The 12,004-nt window shown below is 34.3% G+C and overlaps 1 protein-coding gene across 3 annotated transcripts in view; it reads right to left on the reverse strand.

The window, feature by feature from the left end:
• The window catches only part of LOC115209915 (transcription factor Dp-1), a 31,839-nt gene extending 22,690 nt beyond the window's left edge, over positions 1-9,149 (reverse strand). The window contains exons 1-4 of one of the 3 annotated variants that reach the window (XM_029778516.2): positions 8,577-9,146; positions 7,703-7,815; positions 4,547-4,610; positions 124-215 (exon numbers count right to left, since the gene is read on the reverse strand). In XM_029778516.2, coding sequence (XP_029634376.1) covers positions 124-215; positions 4,547-4,610; positions 7,703-7,815; positions 8,577-8,622 — 315 coding nt within the window. In that variant the 5' untranslated portion in view covers positions 8,623-9,146. Of the gene's footprint in view, positions 1-123; positions 216-4,546; positions 4,611-7,702; positions 7,816-8,576 lie in introns of all 3 variants that reach the window. The other 2 variants (XM_029778515.2, XM_036501240.1) reach the window with 2 other exon arrangements.
• Positions 9,150-12,004: the final 2,855 nt, after the last annotated feature.

Below are 12,004 nucleotides of genomic sequence, written 5' to 3' on the forward strand. Positions count from 1 at the left end.
AAAAAAATGGCAAAACTGGAAGCAAACTGATACAAAAATATTAGATCATTTGATGAAATGTTTTGATTTGACATATAAACATACCAAAATTAAATGTTATAAATGATTCAATAATTTACTTACCCCTGAGGGCATGGATCCTGTACTGGGCAAAAATATTTTAGGTTCTGTTTTTGGTGGAGAGGCAGGAATTGGAAATGTTACAAACTGGAAGGCTGTAACAAAATACAATGAAATTCTTACCAAATAACATAAGAAGCAAAGTAACTTTCTTGCTAATTAGCAAAAGTTCAAATAGATTCAGATACATTATTCTTATATTACATATAAAAAAATTCTATAAAGAAATTTTCCATTTCCAATAATTACTCTTATTTAAGTACCTAAGGAACCCAAAGTTTTTACACTCTTCTTTTTTCTATTTTACATTTTAACATATGTAACAAGAGTTAATCTTATATACTAGGATTATATGAACAGTAGCCAGCCTTACTTTCATAATGAATCAGCAAAACAACCTGCTCCTTTCCCTAAATCTGAAGTTTCAAATTAACTGATAGCCATTCCACCTAATTGCTATTTCCAAAAGATTGAGTGACATTAGCTCATCCACACAAAATCTTTGAAAGAGTTATTACTACAATACCCAGTCATGGTTTATGCCACAGAAGTGCCAAGCTTTATCTAAAGAATATGATTACAGAAACATACAAAAAGGATGAAGACCTTTTCCATGACACAATTTTAAATTTGTGTAGAAGGACAAGAAATATTTCTAAATTTTATCCATTTTGAAAACCATGGAACTTACTTCCAACAGACTAATTTACCAAGATAGCTGAAAATTAGCACATTTTAGTTAGCTACTAATCTCAAGTGTAAGGATTGGAATATTGAAATAGCATTCTTATAATTACCAATCAAAGACTAATCATGAGAACATAGGTTACCATGCCAGATTAGATTTGATTGGCAGTTTCTTTGATGCCCAATATATTCAAATTTGTTTTGACTGTTTCTTTCAGGTTTTTAGCCCAACTCTATGAGTATATTCCACTACCATTATACAACAGGTATATTGCATCATTTATTGACTAAAATCCCCACCACCCCTCCTAAATTAGGTTTTTCTTGTGATGCACAGTAGTTTTTGAAAGAAGCTGTACTTCTGAAATTTTATTTCATTTCCATTCATTACAATCACAAGCTAAAAGTTAGTGCAACAAGCATTTTGCATTCAATATAAAAATTGACAAAATGTTTTTCATCCTCCCTAATTTTATTTACAATACTATCTCTTGTCCCATCCCCAATACTAATTACATCGCCTAGATACCTGTCTACCACCAGCAATTCATCTACAAAAGCTATGCTTTCAGTTCACAGCTCCTATTAGAAAGCACTTTAAGTAACAGTTCCCTTAGTCCAGAGGGGAAGCATTATTTCATCCTTTGTGCATCAATTAATTACTTCTTTATTGACTGATTTCTTCACTACATTACTGCATGCAACCATTTTCCTGAGTGGTGCCATGAGTATGTGAAAGTAGCATCCTCCTCCAATGTCAACAAGTACTCCAGCCTCCCTAGAAGTGCTCTATCTAGAGGATGCCATCAGTTTCATTTGATTGAAATGGGTAGATTTTTGTTAATGTTTTCAAAGGAACTAATGGTTTTATGCAGCAGGGCTACAAATCATATATCCAGCTTCCAACCTGGAAGATCATTAATTTTACATCTAGATATTTTACATCTAGGTTTGCTTCAAGCCTTACTCACAAAAAAGGGAAAAGCTGCTAAAAACGATTAGTTGTAGAAGATTAAAAAATATGTTTAACCCTTTAGTGTTCAGATTACTCTGTTAAATGTAATACTTTTTCACTCAAATTGTTTTGAATTAATCATGCATTATGTTATATCTTTGAGGTTTTCAAAGATGTGATTGTCTATATTTAGAATGTCAATGTAGGTTAGGTGTAAGAGGCTGGATATGGCCAGTTTGAATATAAAACATGCAGAATATCTGGGCCAGATATGGCCGGTTTAAACACTAAAGGGTTAAAACCTCAAAATGTAGATAAAATAACTTTAGCCGATATGCTAAAGACTAAATTATTAGAAATATCACAAAAATCATTTTGACCCCCATTTCCTTTCACATCCCAGTGAAATTATAAAATAAAATCAATTACCAAATTATGAAATTGAAGAAAAATCATCAATACATTTACCACTGGTGAATCAGTTTTTCTCATTGTTTCTAGTATTTCTAGAATTTTTTAACAGTTTGTATGTGTTAGTACACGGTCTGATACTGAACATAGCAAATTATACTTGCTGACATGGGCTGAACACATCTCAAAGCATCCTGCCATTAGTAAACAATCCAATGCCTGGCATACTTAGCAACAGAAAACTGTTATAGTATGTCTTTTTTTTTGCATGATTTTTATGCCTGGATGACCGTATTATTGAAAACCACTTTACAACAAAGACTGGATGTACTTTATGTCATCACCACAAGACAGGCTCTCTGCAGCAACACTAGTCCCCTCCAACTTGTATTGGCTATCATTCAGGGTAAAAAGCTCTGATAGCTGAGCTGTGGCTCACAGAGGTCACATAATCATTTATTTACACCCAGATGCCCAAAACATGAAGGAATAACCAAGAAATTGAATTGATGACAGTAATATTTTCATCTTTTACATTTTCTAATGAAAAAATAAAAATCAGATGCACCCAAAACTATGTGAAAACCATTAGAGTGCAAGCATAATTGACATTAATAGCTAATGGAATGGTGATAAAGCTTTTAACTGGATTCCTCTTACTTTGAAGAAATTATGATGGTAGTTAAGAATGAAGTATATAATATATAGAACGAATGAATGTGATTAGTCATGTTTCAAACACTAAACAGAAATATTCTTTTACAGCAAGAAATAACTGGAATGATTTAAAACTAGATAACTTGGACAGCTGAGGAATAAGATGAAATCTTCAATATTTTTCTGTAAGTGATTGGAAAATCATGGGAAAGAAATAAGAGCAAGTCATTAGAACTTGCTTTTATCTTCAAGTAACACCCACATGCTACCTACTTTGCTTAAGTTTAATGGTTATACCCAAAAATAGATTCAATATTTTATCACCCACATACTAAATGTTCCAAGACGCTTTTATAAATACTCTAAAAACAAAATAAGAATGTACAAGTGTAAAATTAGTAACAATATGGTTATAATTTTTATAACCCTAAAAAATATAAAATAACCTGAAACAAGTTCAATAAGTGATTACCAATACAAATGTAGTAAAATTAAAATTAATGCAATTACATAATAAATATTGGTTTCACAGTTTGGCACAAGACCAGCAATTTCAGGGGAGAGGGGTAAGTCATTTATGTCAACTGGTATTATTTTATCAACCCCAAAAGGATGAAAGGCAAAGTTGACCTTGGTGCAATTACATAAATATTGATACGAGTTGAACAGGACAAAAAAATATTGTCCATCCAGATTGTATAGAATAATGAGGTTACTGAAAAGATAACTTAATAATCATTCACTGACAACTTGTTTTATCTATGTAAAGCAGATGATGGAAACAATAAGCTAAAACAACTTGATAAACTTTCTACTTTCAGTATACTGAAATGAATTGGTTTGATTTTTAACCTGTTATTGTCTAAGAGTTATGTTGTGATGGTAACTATTAACTGTAAAATCAATGGAAAAATCTTCAGTCAATTTTGTTTTTGAAAACCAACAGAAAGATATCCCTTGAGGTGAATTCATATGAAATGGTATATATAGGGCTCGAAGCTAGTCAGATATAAGCAGCTAATGATAATGTTATGTTCATAAACAAATTCATCAATAAAGTTGATATATAATTTATTGTAGTGCTAGTCTTTGGTTATACCAGGTCTGTCATGGAGGTATACTGAGTAAAATGTGAAAGCAGTTTATTCAAGTACTTGATGGACAAAATCAAATATCAGTCCACAAATATGCATTAAAAAGCTTTCTGAATTTTATATTAAATAAATGATAATTATCGTTTTTCAAAATATTCTTGTTGTTACCTGACAAGAACACTGGAAAGATCAGCTGAATTGTTGAAAGAATTGAACTAGATTCCACAAAACCAAAACATCTGCAGCAAATTTTCTAAACATATCCCAGAAAAATGTGATATTTGACAAGATAAAAAAAAAATCAACACAGTAATCATTCCATATATCACCTTCAAAAATTTCTTGTTCCAATTAATTTCTATAAGATATATCTTTCTTCAGATGAAGAAAAGATCAGAATAACACAAATGTACCAAAATGAAAGAAAAACATCACTATATTATGACTTGAACCAGCAATGGATTTCTTTCCAATGAAGGTTAAAAAGGTACAGGTTCTATTTATACAATACGTTAACACCAGGCTTAGAATACTTTTGCAATGTGCAATCTGATGATAGGGAGATCATTTATAACTCAATAGTTTGAGAAAGTAACAAATGGTATAAAAGAAACAAACTTACGAGCTTTAGGAACATTTCCATCTTTATAATTAGCCAAGTCACCCTGAGCATCAAGTACTCCGACCTACAGATAATGAAAAAAAGAAATATGAAATTCTGTTTCTAGATATTAAATCAACGAAAAATACATGATATATACTACTGATCTTAAATGAATCTTTTGCAAAGATATAGATTAATGTGTTAGCCATAAAACCTAAAGAACTAGATAGATGAGATATAACTTCATCAGTAAAATATCTCAAAAGAATCTTCTGGAATTAAATTATAAAACATGCCCCTTATAAAACGAATCAAAGCAATAATAAATCAAAATAAATTGTTACGCTTTTCTTCATCACATGTTTAACTCCTGTATTTTTGAGATTTGATCTAGTGATATTCATACATCCCATTTATATATATATATATATATATATATATATATATATCAGGTATTGAAATTGTGTGATATTTGGTCAATAACTGATGAGAGGCTAAGCATTCTAGTGTTCTTGTATTAGCACACTTTAATAGGATTCTAAATCATTTCCACTTCTAGAAGATAGAGGGTTAGATAAAATATATAATTATATATTTGTTTCAGGCTATAAATAATTAGTTTAGCATAGCCAAATCACCATTATAAGGCGAATAGGAAGCATGCATACATATCATAGCTTATAGGAAATAGATTTAAAATCGATCTACATGAAATTGTATGACCTGAGTTGAGATTAACCTTAAAATATTTTCACTTTAGGCTATCCCAATACCTTATCTATGTCACTTGTTGCTTTTTTTTTTTTTTTTCGTTTCTTTAACACGTACTTGGCACCACGATATGATAGAACTGCTTATTATCCAGCAGAGACAATAAACCAAGCACTTTCCCTGATATATTTTTTATCAGATATGTCAATCCCAGATTGACGCATAGATTAAAATACAACTTGAATAAATGAGTATACACGCACGCGAATTCTTACACATGTCCAAGTTTCGATCAAAAGAAAAAAAACCAATTACCCAAAACGCGAATATTAATGGGACTTTACCGGTGGGGATCATCATCATCATCATCATCATTTAGCGTCCGTTTTCCATGCTAGCATGGGTTGGACGGTTCTACTGGGGTCTGTGAAGCCAGAAGGCTTCATCAGGCCCAGTCAAATCTGGCAGTGTTTCTACGGCTGGATGCCCTTCCTAACGCCAACCACTCCGTGAGTGTAGTGGGTGCTTTTTACGTGCCACCCGCACTGGTGCCAGACAGAGCTGGCAAACGGCCACGAACGGATGGTGCTTTTTATGTGCCACCGGCACGAGGGCCAGGCGAGGCTGGCAACGGACACGAAACGGGGCAGTGCTGGCAACGGTCGCGAAACGGAAAGTTCTCTTACATGCCACCGGCACTGGTAACACATCTGCAATTTCCATTGATCGATTTCGATTCTGATCCTCACTTGCCTCAATGGGTCTTCACAAGCAGAGTTTCGACATGCCACCGGCACTGGTAGCACATCCGCAATTTCCATTGATCGATTTCGATTGGATTAATAAACTCAAAATCTAATGGGAACGAACTTTAAAAGGAAATATATATCTCATACACTTGTATAATTTAATCTTAGTGCGTTAAGTTATCTAGAATGGAGAGCTGTGGCTTCCAAGGATCGTTTGTAAATTAGTATATCCCCCGGGGGGGGGGGGGTACAAATGGAAGTCTTGCCTTAGTTTCTATTAAGGGACGTAAAATGCCAACCAGGTCACACTACTAAAATACCATATAAAAATATTTCAACCGCAATAAAGGTGATATATGAAAAATATATATCTAGTATGAAGACAAAAAAATATAAACACTTTCAAAAGTAGCTGCTCAAAATTACAGATTAAAAGAAAATGAGTTCCTTTCTCGATTGAAGCATGAAGAAAAACGAATTGCTAAGAGCAACAAGTTTGTGAGGATTATCGCTTTCTTTATATATATATATATATATATATATAATATATATATATCATTTCAACACTAATGATGAAGTAAAGAGCAGTATGACAAAATGGTATCGGTTAAAAGATGTCAAATTAGCAACCTTTATGGCACGTATATTATATATAAAATCTTCATCGTATCTATTTCCACCCAAAGAAATAAACACAATCTTTAGGTAACTTAAGATCTCATAAGTAACGATAACAATAGCGCATCAGCTTCTAACCTCGACATCATTTGGACAAATTTAAAAATAAGGATCGTTTTTCAGATGGATATGCACACACACACACTAATATATGTAGTATGTGTATATATCCATTTGAAAAATGATCCTTATTTTTAAACATTCATATAAAACGAAAAGAAAGAAGTAACGAACGAATCTATATGACAAACTACAGACCGGTTTCTAGTTTCTGAAAAATTCCTCTAGAGTTCTCTATATATTACACATGTAATTTATCTCTATATATTACACATGTAATTTATCTCGACCAAGCTGCTTGGGCTTAGACATTTCCGGGGAGGGGGGGTTAAACAAGAGTCATTTATAAAATATACATTTCTGCAAATCGTAGACTGGATTTAGGTGGGAGCTGAGTAATGTTGCGGATTTAGTAATCGTAACTGTTGCACAAGGAATAGTGGACAATTATTATAGAGAGAAAGATATTAAGATTTATTATTCTCTCAGATCGACTAAGTCAGAAAGAAGGTCCCTTCGGTTTAAATTATAAATACAGACATATATATATATTTATACACACACACACACACACATATATTCGTGAGTTTGGCATATATGTGTGTATATGTATATACAGAGTACCTATGAGAGAGATGTGAACAAAGTTTTTTAGCTTCTCTTTATCTTTGATTAGCTTTAGACTATTTTTGATAGTTGTTCCTTGGAGTAGAGAGAATGAAGTAAATACGGTGAATAAAATGATGAATGGGTGGTAGTGATCATACAAATAGTAGTAAATATTAACAATCATCATCATTATTATTAGTAAGTGGCGGGTGAAGAAGAAAAGCAGGAAGGCCTCTATCGACAACATTAGGGAGAATACATCCGGTCTTACGTGAACAAAGAAAGTAAACATTTGATATTGCAGAAGAAAATACGGAGGTATAGTAGCTTCAGAATATGAAATAATTTCCACTTGAACCAGCCATACCTCTTTTGCTATTGAATCCAAGCCGTTCTCTTTATAATGGCGTAAAATCTCAAATTCAGGGCCATTTTTCTGTCCCCTGGAAGTCGTAGGAATCTTATGAGGACTTCCTTGACCTAAAATTGTAGAAGAAAAAAAACCACAAGCAATACAAATGCACGTTTCTTTTTTCTATTAGTAAAATAAATTGATAATGAATTAAATGCATAAATAATAATAAACATATCAGAAATTAGAAAGTATAATGTACTTAGATCATTAATGATCTTATATATGCATAGATAAATATGCATACATATAAATTATAAAAGAGAAAGTTTGTTTACAAATGAAACGATTTTCATACATCAGGGGTTATTTATATATATATATATATATACACACATATATATATATATATGTATATATATGTGTGTGTGTATATATACATACACACACATACATACATACATATATATATAAGTGCATACAGACTAAAATATAAACTGGGAAAGAAGTCAAGGTAAATAAATCAATGATCATGCACGTCAAGCATTTAAACTAGAAAGAAATATTCACATTCGATTATTCAATTAACTTATTGTTAAGGCATGAAAGAGAACTTGAGTGTTCGATCAACATTAAAAAGTGGATCAGATCACTATTGTGACTTTATATACTGCAAAATAAATCAGTAAAAGAAACTCTCGTAACTTTTTTTTTTAACAAATAAATAATTTCGTAAACACTTGGGGAAAAAAATACATTTTCTATTGATGTTATGATAACCTGAAATTATACTGGATGGTTCCCTGAGAGAGGGAGACGTATTCATTCTAAAGCTATCGCTTATAAGACAATCTGGATTTGTTTATAATACATAGAAATAAATATTCACCATCGTCCGGCCATAAGCTTGATAAAGTTGGACTGGAGTTAGCCATTATCCGTTTGAAAGAATTAATCGGCAACAAAATTATTTTTTCTTCGGGCAACACTCTGGCAAGAGAGCCCGACTGAGAATCTGTAGGGACCGGACAGGGTTGCGGCTGCTATTCAGATGCACTCTACTGATAGGTTCAATGGCAGTAGCTGCTATAGACACTGTTATTGTTATATTATATTATTGGAAGAGGTAATAAAAAGCAAGATGATTAGGAATGGGTTTTTTTAAATGATATACACAAAATGGCGACGACGGCGATTTTTCTAAAGTCTTACACGGTGCCGTCACTTTTTCCCCCTTTCTCTTCTTGTGATTGGGAGGGGTTACCACAATTTCGCAAGGGCGGATCGTCGTGCGGCGGCTCTATGTACCCAATTGTTCATTACCAGCGGTTCTTTCGTGGTACAAAGAGAGCCGTGCAGACCGCCAGAACACGCCATCATAAAGTCATGTCCATCTTCCTGTTACGCTAGAAACTTTTCAAGTCTCGCTGCAAAACGCGCTTGGCGGTGACCACTTCCTTTAGCGTAAAATGATTGGTTAAAGTGAGCCACGTGACAATCCAGAGTCTGCGCATGGCGCAAAGAAAAGAACGGGAAAATTGATAAAAGTATGGAATCTCATGAAGGCAAAAATAAGCCTTACCAAATTTTGCTTCAATTCCATTACGTTACAGAAAAGTCCTGCATCAATTATTTTACAATATTTGACACTTGACCACTTCAGATTTTACAATTTTAGCTTTCATAACACTATAACTGTATTTCTTATCAGTAAGTTTATCTGATTTGTTGATTAAACTGGATACATTTCAGTATACTATCTTGAACAATTTTATACCATAATTTATATAGCCTTACAACCAACGATATGTAACCCATTTACTGCACAATGTAGTTTAATGTTTCAATTTGTAACACTTAAAATCATACTGAATGTTTTTGAGGCAATGGCTGAGGTGTGTCTACCAGCTCAGAGTATCACCTGCTACTTAGTAAACATGTAAAAACTGACTGCTACATGCAAAAGCAAAAGGCTTCAATTGCTTATAATGAATTCCAAGATTAATTTACAAAATATACAGTGATAATACATACACATATATATATATATATACACACACACACACACACACATGTGTGTGTATTTGTAACAATATATATATATGCATATTAATATATATATATATAATCAATGATAAAATCTATATAAGATATCAAGGAGCCAGCTACCTATATATATATATGTGTGTGTGTGTGTGTATATATGTATATATATATATATATATATATATATAATATATATATATATATATATATATATATATATATATATATATATATATGTGCCAGCCTCGCCTGGCCAGTGGCACGTAGAAAACACCATCCGAGCGTGGCCGTTCGCCAGCCTCGTCTGGCACCTGTGTCGGTGGCACATAAAAAGCACCCATTACACTCATGGAGTGGTTGGCGTTAGGAAGGGCATCCAGCTGTAGAAACACTGCCAGATCTGACTGGCCTGGTGCAGCATTCGGGCTTCCCAGACCCCAGTTGAACCGTCCAACCCATGCTAGCATGGAAAGCGGACGTTAAACGAGGATGATGATGATGATGATGATATATATAGTTGTCTGAAAATCCAGAAGTCAGAAATTCTCAGTAGTGTCGTTATATTAATCGAAGCTTTCAGTATCATAGACCTTACTAATTTGGGTTCACACTACATATTTGATAACTGGATATTAAATAACAGGGCAGTTAACAAATGTACATGCTCATCAGGGTAGTAGGTCAAGGGGAAGCCATTATATTTCTTCCATACTTGTCATCCCTAAAGAGCACATTTATTAGATAGCAGCCCTGTAATCTAATATCCAGTTATCTAATATCTGGTGTAAAACCAGTTGATAAGATCAGCTGTAATGGATCTATAATGTTGTAGACTTTGATTGATAGTGTATATATATATATAGAGAGAGAGAGCGGGAGACTGACATACATACACAAGTCATGGCTGTGTGGTAAGAAATTAGCTTCCCAACCACATGGTTCCAGGTTTTCAACCCACTGTGTTGCACCTTAAGCAAATGTCTTCTACTATAGCCTTAGACTGACCAAAGCCTTTTCAGTAACCAAAATCTAAAACTTATTTTATGATAAACTGAATGATGGGCAAATATATATGTTGTACCCAACATATGTATGTGTGTATGGATGGATGGATGGATCGATGGATGGATAGATGTACATATGTATGTAGTTAGGTTGATAACTAGATATATGTGTGTGTTGTGCTGGTATAGTCATGTGATGTGGATGGATGCTGAAAGTTCCAAACAGAAGTGTTGATCCCTCAAAGTAAATGGAACATGTGGAAGTGGGAGACTGAGGAAGACATGGCACAAAATACTGAAGAATGACGTTAGGACACTGAACCTTTCAGGTGAGATGACAAAGGACCAAGATGCCTGGTGCCTTGTGGTAATCAAGAAGACCTTTATGTCGACAGGTCAGTCAGTCCTAAGAAGTGGGCAAAGGCTTCCATGAAAGGTGCCAGAAAAAACTCAAAAGGCAGCGAGCTGGTAGAAACATTAACACGCTGGGCAAAATGCTTAGTGGTAATTTGTCTGCCGCTACGTTCTGAGTCCAAATTCCGTCAAGGTTGACTTTGCCTTTCATCCTTTAGGGGTCGATTAAATAAGTACCAGTTACACACTGGGGTCGATATAATCGACTTAATCCATTTGTCTGTCCTTGTTTGTCCCCTCTGTGTGTAGCCCCTTGTGGGCAGTAAAGAAATAGGTATTTCGTCTGCTGCTACGTTCTGAGTTCAAATTCCGCTGAGGTCGACTTTGCCTTTCAACCTTTCGGGGTCGATTAAATAAGTACCAGTTACACACTGGGGTCAATGTAATTGACTTAATCCCTTTGTCTGTCCTTGTTTGTCCTCTCTATGTTTAGCTCCACTGAAGGAATACGTATCCAGAATATGCTCTCATCTAAATTTGCTAGTTCGCAGTACACCTGCCCTCAAACCCTCTCACCCCTCCACCCTGCTGTCCCCTGTCCCAGGATCTCACAGGCCCATACTTCCCAGACCCTCAAGGTTGGCACTCTCAACTTCAGCACACTGAAAGGTAGGTCTGGTGATATTGTTGAGATGCTTGAACAGAGACGTGTCGATATGTGCTGCCTCCAAGAAGTAAGGTGAAGAGGAAGTGCTGCTAGGTTCCTCACAGGCAAAGAACACAGGTGCAAGATTTTCTGGGCAGGGAACAATGACAGGATCGGGGCGTGTGTATACTTCTTGCAGAGAAATGGGTGGATAAGGTAACTGAGGTAGTCATAGTATGCAACAGATTACTTAAGATTAGATTAGTG

This window comes from Octopus sinensis, linkage group LG3, assembly GCF_006345805.1.
Source record: "Octopus sinensis linkage group LG3, ASM634580v1, whole genome shotgun sequence".
Classification (NCBI taxonomy): domain Eukaryota; kingdom Metazoa; phylum Mollusca; class Cephalopoda; order Octopoda; family Octopodidae; genus Octopus; species Octopus sinensis.